We start from the raw sequence: 15,273 nt of genomic DNA, 5'->3' as shown, positions 1-15,273 counted from the left end.
ACACCTACTGTATAATTTGTTGCTAAAGGTTAAGTATAAAATGCATACCAGCAATAGGAGGCATGCCGCGTGGGATATTTTCCTTTCGTTTTTTTCTTTGAAACATGGCTTTCATGGTTCTAATTTGATTGATAAAATAGTTCGCGATTCTGTCGTATTTATCCTCAACACTGGTGATGTCAACCTGGAAAGACAATATACTTTAATAATGATTATCCTAGGTATTTACGAGTACTTGTAGGATGGAAATCATATCAAACTCACAAATTTGTTAACTTCTTCAATCCGCTTTAAAAATTTTATTGCCTGAGGACTTTCCCAAATGTTTTGATAACCCTTCTCAATCATCTTGTTCAGAGATGATCTCAACTCTTCGGTCTTTGCCATGAAGTCGGTAAAATTTCCGTCAAAATCTTTGTCACGATAATTGAGATAGTCGTATTCTCGTCCGGTGAGAAGTTTCATATTGATGGTGAACTCCTTTTCTCTCTCGTCAATAGTTTCATCCCACAGCAATCCACACACATGAGTTTTGAATAATGCCTCATAGCCGTCCAGTGTTTCAAAAATAATCAAAATTTTCTTTAGCCTTTCGCAAAAGCCGTCGAACTTTCCAAAAACGTAATGTTCACTTATGCAAAAGCCTTTTTCTCTTCGATGCCTGGTTTTTTCGTAGTGATACTTGAATCTTTTCCTGTAGGTGCGATTGAGTTGGATCTATTGGATAAGAGTACAAGATTAAATGAAGTCAATGTAAACGCTTTCCCTGTTTTTAAAGTCTACATGTCGAACGGATTCAATCATGCAGGCCTACGAAACGCTCGTCTTCTATTGAAGTCTCAGTATTTAATCAATATGCACATGGTTATACTTCAACTTACAGAATGCAGTATTTTTTCATGGACTATGTCCCTTGGTTGACTCCAAATTGTTTGTTTGCCACCTAACGTTAAGTACGTCTTGCATCTGCCAACATAAAATTTAACATGACATGAAATGTTTGATGATTTAGTAATGAATAGATGCACAATTCGTTAAATTGATTAAATATTATTCAATTTATCATTTGGCACTAAATTTACCTGTGAATCATTTGATTAGTGGTTTTGACTAAAAGATGAGACAGCTTTTCAGAAGTGTTGTAAAACCTAATTTTTTTTACAATATAAAATTAAAAACAAATATTTCAAATGTTTCATTAAATTTTTCTCCATATTGGGAAAATGTAACTAAATATTTATTAGTTTAACAAAATCAGCAGAAAAACGCTTTTCGTGAAAACATAATTTCATACTCCAGTTGCATAATCTTAACTCGCTTGATTTTGTCCCCGGCATAAAAAACTACGATCATAATGTATTTTTGACATCATTTTATTCTCGACGGTAGGTTTTGAAAGAAACTTGTTGTAAAACATTTACAGGTGATTGTATATATCAAACACAATTTAATTCGCATTATTGAATTGTGTAATTTGTGTCTCATATACGAAAATGATAGAGTTATGCTTATGTCATACTTGATACTACATGATTTACAACTAAATTAACTCGTAATTAACATAGAATTGAGTCAGTTGGAATTTAATTGAGTCATTGGAATGAATAAATAAATACAAAGCACTACTAACTTCTACATTGTTATGCACATATGTATGCACTTACATGGAGGATGTCTGAATGAGCATGACTGTTTGACATAAGACCTGAATTAAAAATCAACCGGAGTCAATAACGTACCATATCAACCCATTTAATTTATATAATAATTCTACTAAGGATGCAGGGCTTACTACTAATTAAAATTCTACTGATATAAAGTAACTTACGTTGACCATTTTGTTTATTATTGATGGTGGATCAAGATACAAGGGGTGACAAATATGGTCAATCCTATCGATATAGGCTGACGTGTCCCTCGCCTCGTTGAGAACATAGACAATTCTACTTTCAAGCCCCTTCCACTCTTTGATCAATTAAACAAAAGCCAATTTTAAGTTTTCATCGCATCCAATTTATTTGGGGGACCACACTCGTATAAATATAATGGATAACCTTTGACTATTGGAGAACCAGCGAGAGAAAGTGTCAGTAGGGTGAACTTCATTTCTCCACCGTTAATTTTTTGCTCCAACATTGACAAGAGGGATGACCGACGTTTCCAATATTCGACCTCATCCTGAGGCCCGTGACTATCTAGCTCCTTCCGAAGCCTAAACGACTCTGCCACGATTTGAGAAACAGTCGAGATCCAGGTTGTCATTGTTCTTTCAAGAATTTGCACTTTTTCCGGCGTTTTTGCAAAGCGACGAATATCTTCAATCTGTTCATAACCCGTGAAAACTTTCTCCGTCTGTAGAATTGACTGATTTTGAATTTGAGTTGCTTCCAGAACGGATAACGCACTGCAGAAAGATCTCAACCCTGGAATCATTCGATTTCTGAGAATGGTTCGCACATTTTCATCTGCTTCTGTATCGGACTCTGTCATCCCCAAAATAGCTGGAATGTAGACATTTTGCAACGTTTTGAATATGGTTCGTAGTAATCCTCCCGTTTGCCTATTGTCGATGCTACCACAAATCAGTTCCTGTAAAATCATACAGATTCTGACATACGAGGGTATTACTAAATCGAGAATTATTTTTACTATAACTTGTGCGATAAGTTCAACCTTGTAGTAAATTTCCTCCGTGATAGGTTTCGATGGGGTTGGTCGCAGAAAGTACACTCCGATGCCTGTCAACGGTTTTGTTCCGTCGGCAGCAACCAACTTTTTCTTCGAAGTTGATGCTCCAACCTGTTTGGGTGGACTCGCTCTAAGGCCTTTAACTGCTGGCTGGAATATTACAATTTATGACCATAGCAGAAATTTTAATTGAGACTCGTTCATAAAATGCATAAAATTATTTACGACTTCTGCAGAAACGTCGCCTGGATCTTCTTGATGATAAAGAAGGAAAGAGGAAGGGCTGTTTGGCTGAAACATGGCGCTGAATGTTGGACCCAATCCTCCTTCGTGAATATTGGTTGATAAGTCATTTCGATTCAAGTCGATTGCTTCGGACAAGAAAGAATAGCAATATTCCAGTCGAGCATCACTTTCTCCTCTACGTTTTTCACCAGCCATGGCGAACCGCTTAAAGTGCGGCTATGATTGTAGAACTAATTTCACTCGCTAAAGTGTGTTTAGTTATGTTGCCAGAAAGTTAAAATAATTAAGTAATGATTATACGATTTAAAGTTTGAAATTGAAGTGAGTGCTGCAAAAAGAGACACTGCTCAAGGGTGCATAAATTAAATATATGTATGTATGTACGATCAATGCGTGTAGAATGCACCAGTCACCAGTTCATTTTAAAAGTTGAAGGATAAGCATTGATCCTGGTACGATAGGAAAGTTTGATCGATCAATCAATCTCGAACTTCTCTTGTGCATCTTCTTCAATTCGTGTTGTCTTCGTTTGTTATTAAATCAATAGAGATCAGAAAAGGTCAGAATTGTGCTCTAATGCGCATATTTGATTAATGATTTCTCCAATGAATTTTTACGTTTGGAAAAATTTATACTTCCAAAATACTTATTTTGAACAATCGACTGCCTTGAATATAAATTGCATGCAATGACGCACGGCGTGAATGTAATTCTTCGTGGAAGCAGTTTTCATAAACCAGTTCTTGGAATGATTTTGGCTACATGTAGATTTGCGCAGTATGCACACGTATTATTCCAGCATTACTTAATGTTTAAGGTTGAAACAACCAAGAATAATTTGATCAGAATTAAGTTAGCATTTCGTGGAAGTGGGCAACTTGGGAGAGCATAATCTATTAGTACTTAATTAAAGGTAAAACAATTACACAAATTATAATTTTTGAGGGATAATCTTTAATAAGCATATAATGCACATTGTTGTACTTATAGAATAAAGAAAATGAGACGAGGTATCGTCCTGTGGGTCGCACTTCTTGTGGTTATTTTTGTCGCATCCGTCGCTCAAGCCAAACCAGGAAAATGTGTGCAACTGTGTTCATCAGATTCTGATTGTCCCTCGAATACGCTTTGTCTCTCCAACGGATGTGGCCATGAATGCCAGTAATTTGTTTTATATACATATTTAGCGAAAAAGCTGTGTTGTTATTTATGTACATATGTGCAAAAAATAGCCATGTTATTCCAGAACTCTGTCACTGTACTGACTGAAAATTATTAAGTCTTTCAAACGTGCAATGGTGCAATATATTAGATTAGACTTGTTCAACATATTGATGTGAATAAAAACCATCTTTTCACAGCTCTGCTCAGCCCGAACCAGGATTTACCAATACAAGAATTTATGATTTATTTATTTAACAAAGAATGGTGTTATTCACTGCCTTTGTTAGCGCATCTGCATTTAGAAGAAGAAAAAATCATTCATACCCTGAAAGTCAGGAAATGTCTCATTACAATTTTTAAATTTCCACTTCATACATATAAGTATGTAAGCATAAGTATTGATCACAAGAAAATTCTACCGTATCAACGAGTACATTAACTTTTAGCTTGACCTGAAGTTACCTTAATTGATTTCGTTTATTCGAAATTACATCACAGCAACCTCATATACAGTTCAAGTTTTAGATTAATGCGAAAGTGACCCCCACCAGTCTCAACTTCAAAAATTTATTTACCTAAAATAGAACCCATCTCATATTTGACAAACCCTTCGTTGCATTGCCCATCTACAATGCATGTTCATTTTTTACCAATTTGGTAAAAATCGTTCATACCTGTTATCATCATATGGAAACTCAGACAAGCAGACATAACGAGTACATAAGTTCCAGTTCAGGATTGTAAACAAAAGTTTATAATATATTTGTCTTCAAGTTGGTCGTACAATTGGAGATTGCCACTTGCAAAAGACTCAAGACTACTTACCTCGGGGCATATATTGTTTTTTTAAGAAAAAACTTTCCACTATATACTCGAATGCACATTTGACTCAATAATACATAAGTTAATTACAGACCTTGGCTCGCGAAATACGCTCCTACATACTACCAATTTGTACTCACTAACCGCAAATATTATGCTGGATGATTCGTGTCCCATTTTTTGCATGCAACTCAGTTTCTTGGATGACAATTACCCTATCAACGAACTATGTACTATACGTTTCATTATCCTGCAGTAGCCGACTGTTCTGGATATTTAAGACCCAGGTTCTGCCATTTAAACGTCAGTCACAATCTGCAATCCATCCTACAGCATACATACTCATACCTTTAGTCGAATTCTGATTGATTGCAATAAATAAACGACGTAAGTATTTATTACGAATTGTAATCTACAAGATGTGAATATCAAGTTGTGGCTTCATTAAAAATTGCATCTGAAAACGTCGGACTAATTTAAATTATTGGTTTCAGAATGAAGGTTTACATTGCAGTTCTCCTCCTTGTGGTCGTTGGATTAGCATATGTCGAATCAGCTCCGGAAGGTGGAACACGGGAGAGACGCCAAATCGGAATTTGTGTACAGCAATGTGGGAGTGATGGCGACTGTCGAGGGGGTCGATGCGTGTCAAATGGATGTGGACGAGTCTGCAGTGTCGGCAACGGAAACAATAATGGCAACAACAATGGAAACAACAATGGAAACAACCGACCTGGCCGATACCGACCTCGTCCCTTCTACCCACAACAGTTCAACTAAGTTCTTCCATACTTAAATTTTCGATATTTATCACTTTATTCACAAGATACGTTCATTATTATGTGCAAATAATAATAAAAAAAGAACAAATCGTATAAAAGGAATTTACATTTTTTTCCCTACACATGCAAAATTCAGAACAGTGTAGTACTTTTGCAACCAGTAATTGCTCTTATTTTGTCTTTGTCCGTTTGAGACAGCGTCGTTAAAGGATAGTGTGGAACACTGTATCCTCGTAACTGTAATCATGCATTAGATAACTCTTAGATAAGGTTTATTTTCTATATGCTGCACAAATAAGTGATTAACACGACTTACTGTGGAGGAGATTGTTGAGTATCGTGGATTTCTAGCATAACTCGAATCTGGATAATGCATTATCGAGTGATAATCATAAGGTCCAAGAGCTATGGCGTTAGGCTTAACTTGAAAATTATATTGCTCCCCTGTTTCGTTGGGTATTTAAATATTTAGTTTATATTTGATTTCAAGTCATACGTAAGTTTAATTTTGCATGTGTTTCATCTTACCAGGAAGAATGTTCTCAAAATGAACTCTCACAAAACTATTTCTGTCAATTAAAAAATAAAGTTAAAAAATGTTTCATAAGCGCAGAGAGATTATTGCTACTTAAGGGCCCGGGGGAAGATTTACTTGATTTTATGTTAGCAACAATAATTGCCAGGGCCCCAAGATTATTATCGCTCTGTTAGGTTACGACCACAATTAATTGACACCGTTTCTATTTCAAAAGCTTTGGTTTTGTCACTGCTTTTGAAAAAGTTTCCCTCAAGTCCCTCAAGTTTTTGAAAAAAGTTGTTTCTTTTGTTCCATGGATACTCAAAATGCAATTCCTGCCATTAATTTGGCAATTCTAAGCCAATTTGTCCTCACTTTACGACCAAATATCTCCACTGCACAAGAGGGCAGATCGTCAAAAAAAACTCAAGTAAAATCTAAAGATATGATTAACGCATTAAACATAATTTAAAAAATCTGCCCTCTTGTGCATTGCTGAATTTTATCGTCAAAGTTGACGTGATTTCTAAGCAACTTCCCCCAGGCCCTTAAGTATGAAAGCTAGCTATGCAACTTTTGCAAGATCTGGCTCTACCTGTCAGGCCGATTTTGTTCGTGGTCAAACCCCAAACTATGAATCATTTCATGCATCACAGTTCCTTTTCTAAGAGCACATCCAAGCCAAGGGTCCAAGTTCAAGCGTTGTCGTCCACCAAGCATTCCGATATCAGCGTTACATCCTGAATATTGATTTCTTGAGATGAATACGTGGTTGTGAAATATCCTCTGAACATTGCCTCCAACGCTTGCATATTTAGCATTTGAGAACACGTTGATAGGAAAGCAGGCAAATTTGGCTATTTCTTCTGCCGCAGACTTAATAACAGCCACTTCTTGATTAGCTTAACAATTTATCGACCGATTTTATATATATTTCATATGGTATTTTATTTCATTACTATTATGTTGCACTTACAGAATTCATTTGAATAGACAAACACTATTCCATAGTTTTCGTTCCTGGTCCATGATAACCTTAGAAAGGCTGATCTCCGCGATCGGAGTGAATGATCTGCTTTGAAATACATTTTTCATGAAGTTTTATATATTATCTCAATCCATATCATACTTACGCGTTTTAATTCCTGTGTATGGTTCAGCTTCCATGTTTTGAATCGCTTTACTATCGGCTTCTGTTATGGTGGACACTATTTCAATCATCGTTAGAACATATGACAATCTAAAAATCATGTTAAAAATGCAGCCAAAAAATAAAGTAAAAATATCGGTGTTAAAAATATTGAAGCCAGGTTTGCAAACGTGTGTGTTCCGTTGCAAATGGTTGTATATAATTGTTAAATAAAGTGAATTCATTTATATATAGGTAGGTCTGTTTATTATTGCCATCTAAAGTACAAAAACCCCATACATGTGGAAATTTCGGATCTTGACAAAACCAGGGTAAACATTACTGTTAATTAGCATCCACTTTATTGTGAACACGTCAGATTCATTCATTTTCTTATTTTTTGCTTTATTAGTTTCAGCCAGGCGTCTCAAGTATGTAGTCAAGTTATTAATCCTGGATGAACTGAATGAACTCATCATTACGATCAATTGTGTATGCATAAATATTATGCATTTGACTGGACATTACGTAATATGCAAATATCAAATATTTGACAAATCACTTTCAATGCATATGTACCTATGGTTGGTGCCACACAGACGTACTTAAAGCTAAGAAATACTCAGTACTGGGCAGTTCCATTTGTTGTTGATGTTTAAATTGGAATCGTTCATCATCTCAGCAATAATATGCTGAAATCCCATCAAATTTTACGACGCAGTATTCGCAATAAAATAGCGATTTAAGTTTTCCCACTTCATTACAATTGCGCTATTCTTTTCGGGAAATTTAAATGACGTGAGGTACCTGTTAACAATACTTATTTACTTTAATTTTATATCTACTACCTCTAGTTTACTTTGTGTTGATTAATAAAATCCATCCAATCTACATTAATGAGCTAATACAATTGAATTTGTCTGTTCCTACGCACTTTCAGAATTCCATCAGAACAACAACACTCAAAACATGAGTAAATCATGAGTCACAAAATATGCAAATTGTGAGAAACTAATATATCTATGCTATTTCTGTTTCTACTTAATCATGATTTGTTTCCCACATAAAGTCATGAATATCCAATAACAAGGTTCTGGCCCACTTCAAAATGCATACGATTACACTCCAAACAAAACACCAGAATGTGCGCCTGTAATGAAGCAATATTTCCAGGCAAAATATTACAAGAATTATGACACAGTCCGATGTGAGCATGGTCACGGTCATGCTACGTAGATGGAAACTAACCGGATCTTGTTTTCGGCTGTTAACAAAGGAATTACTAACTTTCTGGATGTGTTTACTGGATTGCGTCTTGTTGCCATTTTTTCTGCTTTCTGCCACAGATAATCTCACAACCTCTTCAACCCAATGATCGGGAATCCCAGAATTAACTAACTGCGATATTTTCCTGCTAAATAAATGTGTGTAAGGGAAATTTGGAGAAAATGCATAACTACAAAACTTCATAGATCCTACTTCGCGTACATCTAAAGTGTGGGCATCCAATGAGTTATCGGATATCATTGCTCCAGCCAAAATGTTTAGGATTCCAATGCAGATAACGAATACAGTTCTGTTGTCTGATTTCGCCGTATCCAAACAATCACTTGGGTTAACATTGTATTCCGCCTCATTCAATACTTTGTCCACAAGAATTGCCTTCTGCTTGTAAGAGACGGAGAAAATTTCTTTTAAATCCGTCCTATTAATCGCACTAATGATCTTCACTGAACGGTCCAGAATTTTGGAGCTGTCTCGTACCAAGTTTAAAATGTCATCCGGTGTCCTATATTTCAAATAAATCAAGTTTTGCATAAAAATTATTTTATAAATTTTCTACTGACCGCAGTTGAAATTTTGGAGCTGGTTTCACAATCTCGGCAAGAGGGGCCAGTCTCATGAACCAATTTGCTACGATGGCAAAGAGAGTGACCAATACTAAGGTTAACGTTGCAGAAGGAGTAAATTTGTTTAGAGATAATTGTGGAAATTTTTTCTGCTGGGCCATGAAATGACCAACGTCCCAAAATATATTGATGAAGGTTGATCTACAAAACAAAATGTCACAATACATATTAGCATAGATCCGTTCATATACCTATTAATATTTACAATTATTTCCTCACAATCGACTCTTTCGCCCATGTCGTCTCCATTTCATGTCGTTTATAGGTTTTGGTAATCGGAATCTCGTTACCAAATCCCACCTTCGTGACAAAAGGATGATAATGCTTGCACCGAATGAAAGTGGGATAAAGTAATTTATTACAGGTTCCCTAAAATTTGAGTAAAAAAGATTTGCCGTGTCCTTTCTCATTTTTCGATAAATAATTGTCCGCCTGTAGTACGTGTAATGCGTCGTGGTTTGCAGTCTGTGGCTGTTGAGTTCATCGAGAAAGTAGATTAACGCAAGGGACATTCTGTTCTTCTTCAAGGCGTCGTCAAGTTCTCGGTGATATTCTGACCCGATTGGATCAGAATTCGTAAATGCTACTTTGGAATGGTCCAAAACCATCCAAAGTGATGAAACAACCTGGAATAAGACTCTTTGCAGTTGCGAAAAAGCTAATCTTGGACGAATGAATCGGTGCCGTTTGAAAAATTCTAGGGGGAAAATGACGCTAATATTTGTCATTCCAAATATGGTAGCCTGTGGGAAGTAATTAGAGTGCCTCCAATACCCCGTGATTTCGTCATACCCTCCAATTACCTGTGTACTTTGGTTGTTGGGATATGTGCTTGAATTGTTGGAAAAATTGCTACCAGATGAATTATGTCTGTTGCAAAATTCACAAAATCCTAAAAGTAGGGCGCGATCATATCCATGATTGCTTTTCACCAACTGTATTTCCATTTTTAAGGGGACATCTCTGAGTTTTTTCTGCAGCAACAATTTCGACGTATTTGCTGTAGCGTCGTTCCATTTCATGAATATCAATCTGGTTTGATGTAGTCGATTAGGGAAACTATACTGCGTAATGAATTCCAACTGAGCATCTAGAATTTCAGGAGTCGATAAGTCAAGAATTACTAGATTACAGTCATTTCTCGTGAATCGCAGGGGGATTTTTCGAACGGCTACGGTTGAAGAAACATTCGACGAATTTATAAAATTTTTAATACTGTAAGGATGATTTTGTTCCGAGAGTGGTTGCAGCAAATCAAAAACTGAATACTTCTGTCGTTGAATGAACAAAACTAAACAATTCTTATAGTCAGATTGCAGTATGTAAAATACCAAATTATTAACTACAACCGCGTTCGTATTAATTACGGCGATGGCAATAGAACTGAAAAATACGAGAACAACGACATTGACCAACATAATTCGTTACAGTTTTTTCTGAGAAAATATTTATAAGAAAACATATCTCAAAGAGAGCAAACATCAAACTGAATCGTCCCATTCGTGGATTCAGTTTAATAATGTTCTCAGAAATAAAGCTGTGCGTGTTACCGAAAATGATTGAACAACTCGACAGCCTTGACGACATTAGCGATAAAACTTGGAACATGAATAATTTGGAAACTGGCATCAGGAATATTCATGAATCTGATTTACTCGCCAATACTTGGTTTGCATAATTTCAGCCTGATTGGAATTGAAATTGTGTGTGCAATAGTCTGGGTGAAAGTAGCAATAAAATGTCGGATGAGGAGGAGTCGGTCTATGATGATGAAATGGAGGACGAAGACGATGAGGAGGAAGAAGTCTCACCAAAACCAACGAAATCAAAGCTTTCTGTCGATGCCATCGAAGTTGACTAATTGAAATAACGTACATATATATGTTCCTTTGTAATGTACTTTTCTGCAAATAATAGGAAAATGAGACGACGCGACGTATTTCTGACGATCAACGCAAGGCAGATACGGCAAAAACGTCACTGCGACTCAGTCTCAATAGTGATGTTGGGATTGACAAAGGTGGCGATAGTAAAAAATCTGCAGGGAATCTGTCAACAAAACCGGAAGAAAGCGCAGGGGAATTTCAATTGGGAGGTAACGAGGAGGAAACGGCTGCGATTGCGCCTCCCAACAAATCTCTCCTCATCGAACTTGCTGAGGAGGATGCACGCGAGTTTGACGATGCAGATATGGAGGATTTCCTCCCAAAATCTAAATTCAAGGACAAATCGTTTCTCAAACTACGAGAATTTTTCGAGAGTATAATCAGTGACTTAGAAAGTGCTCAGCGAAATGGAATACCCTTAGAGGAAATTAAGGAGGAATTTTACTTTGTTTGGGATGCTGTTCAAAAATCGCATGACAATTTGGAAACCTTGCTACACAAAGATCTTCAACTTTCTGTAAATACTTCGCTATAAATCACTTTAAGTCTACGAGATGTATGTGCGGAGAGTTTGGATCAGCATTTTATTGATTGGTCACAGGTAGAAGTAGCAGACACGATGGCGAAAACCCGAAATTTGATTCGAATTGCAGAAGATAATCCGGAGAAAGCTGTACTTCTTGGCAAACGACTTGAAACTGCATGGAATTTAGTTGGTATGCACGTTAGTGTAAATGTATGAGTATACATATTTATATGTACATTTTCCCCACTAATAATTCATTTTACATAGATATCAGTAAAGCCGAGGAGAAACGAAATGCTGTAAGATTAGAGGAATTGGAAGCCGACATTATCGTTCTGGTAAATTAACAAGAAAATTTATAATTTCAGGTACAGTTAACATAATTAGTTTCGTACTTAATTCCAGAATAGAAATATAACGGCTGCAGCCAACATGGAAGGCAGAGCAGAGTATGAATATTAATTTAATTGTAAATTGTTGAACAATAATGTTGCAAATTTTAATTATCCACTTTCACGGTGATAGATTGAACGAGTTAATAAAAATCCGGAAAAAATTGACAGAAGATCGAGACACCCTTAAGAAAGAAATGGCTCGTATGAGAACGTCAATGACATTGTTGCAAGAAAAAAAGCTGAGACAAGCCGACAAGAAAATTGAGTTTCATGAACAAATCAAGTTTGCAGACGAGGAAGCCATCGCCCAAACGGAAGCATTGATGAGAGAAACAGCAAGAAAGGAGCGACTTGAAAAGGCCATTAAGGACACCTCTTTGAACATTGATGTCAAAACCGAAGAATTGAACGCTATGGAAAAACAAATGTCTGAAGCCAATTCAAAAATTGACGAACTAGAGCGCGCCCTAAGAGATCAAAGAGTATGTCTTTGCGAAATACCTATTTATGCAATTTGTTAGATCATTTGTTGTGCAATATTCCAGGTGGTTAATGACGTGAGTGCAAGAGAAGCTGAACAAGCGATGGGAAAACAAGAAAAACTTCGAGCAGACGTTGACGGTCAAATTGCTCTAGTTGAACGATTGGCTAGTGACGCTTACAAACGACAAACTGAACTGAAGGTACACATTCTAATTTTAAATATGTGTCTAAAATGAACTTTCTTCTTCTTTAATGCATGCATGTAGACGAGAGAGGATGAAATACTCATGATAAAGATGGAAGGGGCCCGCACAGAGAGACAGAGGATTGCCAACGTGAAAAAATGTGAAGCCATGCAGGAAACCTTAGACGCTTTGGAGAATGAGAGAGAAAATCTGAGAACAAAGATTCAACTTTTGGAGAAAGATTTGGAGAAAGCTCAGCGGAGATTGGCGGATAGTAAAAAAGAAGTCGAAGAATTAGACAAGCAACGAACTGTGGTCAATCGGAACCTTCAGCGTGCCGCAGCTGTGACGGGAGAACACGAAAATCAAATGAAAATTAATGTGATTGCAATAAATAACTTGGAAGGCGAGCTGGATGGATTCAAAAGAGAGATCGTGTCACAAACCACGACGATCCACCGATTGGAAAGGGAGCGAGATTACTACAGCCACGAAGCCACTGAGTTGTCCTATACCGTTGCGTCTCGGGTAGAATTCATCAAACGGTTGGACCTCTCCATTTTGGAACACAAACGAAGAGTAGGCGAATTGGAGGACTCGGCCAAAAGCGTCCAATTGGCATATGAAGGCGTCGTTGTTGAGAAGCAGTACAGTGAAAGAGCGTTGAGAGATGTTGTTGTAAGCATATATTGAGTCACAAGTTTATCTTCACAGCATTCAGTAATGATAATCATTCCTCTCACAGAATGAAATCACCCAATGTGCCAAGGCCATCCGAGACATAAAATTTGAAAAGTATACTCAAGAATACAGAGAAACGGATCTAAAGAATGCCATCATTGGGGAGGAAGAGCGTAATCAATTAAATTTATAAATACATACACACCAACTGTGAAGTTACTGATTAAGGTCAAAGCTAATCGTTGACGGTGGCACAGGTCGGGACAGACTGGATAAGGAGACGGCTTTCTTTAAAACTGAGGCGAACCGAATGAACCATATGGCAGTGGACACACAGCGTGAGACGGAAGCGTTGGAAGTTGAGAGGTAACGAAAATATTTCTTCAGTTTTCTACATCTATTATTTTCACAACAGTAATTAACACTTTAGCACCGTACATTATACACCGTTAAAACTTACATATTTTATTATTTCTGTTGTGTTGTACAGGTCCACCCTCAGCGTCGCCATTGCCACGGGCGAGAACGAGATTTCAACACAACGCTACTACGCCACGGGAGCGGAATACAGAAAACTCAATTACAGGAGAAAGTTGATGCTCAAAGAAACGGTGTGATTTCGGAGAAGAGTTTTTTTGCATATTTCTTGTTAATTTTAATTTTTTCCTATTTTGTGTTCAAAGGAGCTCCGTGAAACCTGGGAACGTTGGAGAACGCTTCACTCCATGGTGCGCATTGGAGCTTATCATTACCGCAACATGATGAAAGAAATCAGAGAAATTCGGCAATCCATAGTCGGTTTAAGGTTTGATTACAAATCCAGTTTTGCTTTGTCACCAACATTTTGTTTCTCCAAAAAATTATTCATTTACTTATACTATCCAGACAGCTTCAAATGCAATTCAAGGGAAATACCAGCCACGTGGGTCAGGTAATTATGAACATATGAAACAATTTTGATATATTCGCAAGTTAATGAATTCGTCAACTAACTTTACTTTAGCTCAGACAAGAAATTTCGGCCTTAGAAAATTGCATAGCAAAAGAAACATGCATGGTCAATGCCATCATAGACGAATTGAAACGCCCAATCAACATTCACCGGTGGAGAGTTTTAGAAGTTGGTTTTTTCATAACTAGCTTAACACTAACCCTTAAACAAACCTTAGTCTAACCCTGCCCCCGATTTTTACAGGCCATCGATCCAGACGCGTACAATCTCGTCAAGAAAATAAACATTGTCACCCAAAGACTTGTCGATCATAATGAGCACATTCGTCTCCAAAACCTTCGCATCGCCGACAAAGAGCACATCTACGTGGACATTCGCGGCGTGACGAAACACCTTCCAGGACAAGAAACGCGTGAAGAACGGCTCTACTACGATGTCCTTTACAAATCCAAACAGCGACAACTGGACAATCTGAAACATGAAATGTATGCAAACGAAGCTCAAACGGCCTATTTTCGGGGTCAGGTGAGCATCTTAAGTAAGAAAATGGCCGCCCTGAAGAAGGCCTACTTTGACAAAATGAGCAAAAAGAATAAGAAGAAGGCCATAGGAAGCAATAATAAAACTAGTCTTCTCGCCATTACCTCTTCCGCCCTGCCGCAGCCAAGTGAGAGATCAAGCACCACAGAAACTTACAATGACCGTCAAGAAGGACCAAATGACCAATTAATATCATAGCTCATTTAAAACTTTGATTACGACATAACGCATGTAATATTTAAGTATTCAATAGCAAACAAAGTAAATCCTGGTTTGTTGCAAACAGTACAAATGGAAGGAGTCATGTGTGTATAGAGTTGATTGGATTTCTCCATTTTGAACTCTGATTAACTCTGATGCTCTCAAA

The 15,273-nt window shown here is 37.1% G+C and overlaps 3 protein-coding genes across 4 annotated transcripts in view; 1 reads left to right on the top strand and 2 right to left on the bottom strand.

Moving 5' to 3' along the window:
* Positions 1–3,905, bottom strand: part of LOC110846812 (dynein heavy chain 5, axonemal) — a 29,461-nt gene extending 25,556 nt beyond the window's left edge. The window contains exons 1-9 of the mRNA XM_035849093.1: positions 2,914–3,905; positions 2,674–2,838; positions 2,055–2,589; positions 1,829–1,965; positions 1,665–1,705; positions 1,083–1,148; positions 882–966; positions 265–717; positions 49–184 (exon numbers count right to left, since the gene is read on the bottom strand). Coding sequence (XP_035704986.1) covers positions 49–184; positions 265–717; positions 882–966; positions 1,083–1,148; positions 1,665–1,705; positions 1,829–1,965; positions 2,055–2,589; positions 2,674–2,838; positions 2,914–3,129 — 1,834 coding nt within the window. The 5' untranslated portion in view covers positions 3,130–3,905. The remainder of the gene's footprint in view (positions 1–48; positions 185–264; positions 718–881; positions 967–1,082; positions 1,149–1,664; positions 1,706–1,828; positions 1,966–2,054; positions 2,590–2,673; positions 2,839–2,913) is intronic.
* A 1,807-nt stretch (positions 3,906–5,712) lies between these two features.
* LOC110847469 (high choriolytic enzyme 1) lies at positions 5,713–7,657 on the bottom strand. 2 transcript variants are annotated; one of them, XM_035849409.1, is made up of 6 exons: positions 7,353–7,657; positions 7,196–7,291; positions 6,815–7,121; positions 6,231–6,271; positions 6,019–6,146; positions 5,713–5,939 (listed from the first exon to the last, which is right to left on the bottom strand). In XM_035849409.1, exons 1-6 carry the CDS (start codon positions 7,591–7,593, stop codon positions 5,835–5,837), a joined length of 918 nt encoding a protein of 305 aa, XP_035705302.1. In that variant the 5' UTR covers positions 7,594–7,657; the 3' UTR covers positions 5,713–5,834. The 2 variants fall into 2 exon arrangements, with proteins under 2 accessions (XP_035705302.1, XP_021950111.2); XM_022094419.2 differs by having other exon boundaries at positions 7,196–7,657.
* A 6,778-nt stretch (positions 7,658–14,435) lies between these two features.
* Positions 14,436–15,179, top strand: LOC110846811 (cilia- and flagella-associated protein 58). The gene is made up of 2 exons (XM_035850394.1): positions 14,436–14,534; positions 14,610–15,179. The coding sequence occupies exons 1-2, from the start codon at positions 14,469–14,471 to the stop codon at positions 15,102–15,104; spliced, it is 561 nt and encodes a 186-aa protein (XP_035706287.1). The 5' UTR covers positions 14,436–14,468; the 3' UTR covers positions 15,105–15,179.
* Positions 15,180–15,273: the final 94 nt, after the last annotated feature.

The sequence above is a fragment of the Folsomia candida genome, unplaced genomic scaffold, assembly GCF_002217175.1.
Source record: "Folsomia candida strain VU population unplaced genomic scaffold, ASM221717v1 Fcan01_Sc003, whole genome shotgun sequence".
Classification (NCBI taxonomy): domain Eukaryota; kingdom Metazoa; phylum Arthropoda; class Collembola; order Entomobryomorpha; family Isotomidae; genus Folsomia; species Folsomia candida.
Note: the sequence above shows the minus strand (reverse complement) of the source record. Positions and strands in the feature narration are given on the sequence as shown.

Bases quoted from the DNA above. Each gene is read 5' to 3' on its own strand.
- LOC110846811 (XM_035850394.1), top strand. From the start codon at position 14,469: ATGGTCAATGCCATCATAGACGAATTGAAACGCCCAATCAACATTCAC. The intron at 14,535-14,609 runs GTTGGTTTTTTC...CGATTTTTACAG, and splicing joins ACCGGTGGAGAGTTTTAGAA to GCCATCGATCCAGACGCGTA.
- LOC110847469 (XM_035849409.1), bottom strand. From the start codon at position 7,593: ATGAATTCACTTTATTTAACAATTATATACAACCATTTGCAACGGAAC. The intron at 6,147-6,230 runs GTAAGATGAAAC...CCAACGAAACAG, and splicing joins TTTTGAGAACATTCTTCCTG to GGGAGCAATATAATTTTCAA. The intron at 5,940-6,018 runs GTAAGTCGTGTT...GCATGATTACAG, and splicing joins ACTCAACAATCTCCTCCACA to TTACGAGGATACAGTGTTCC.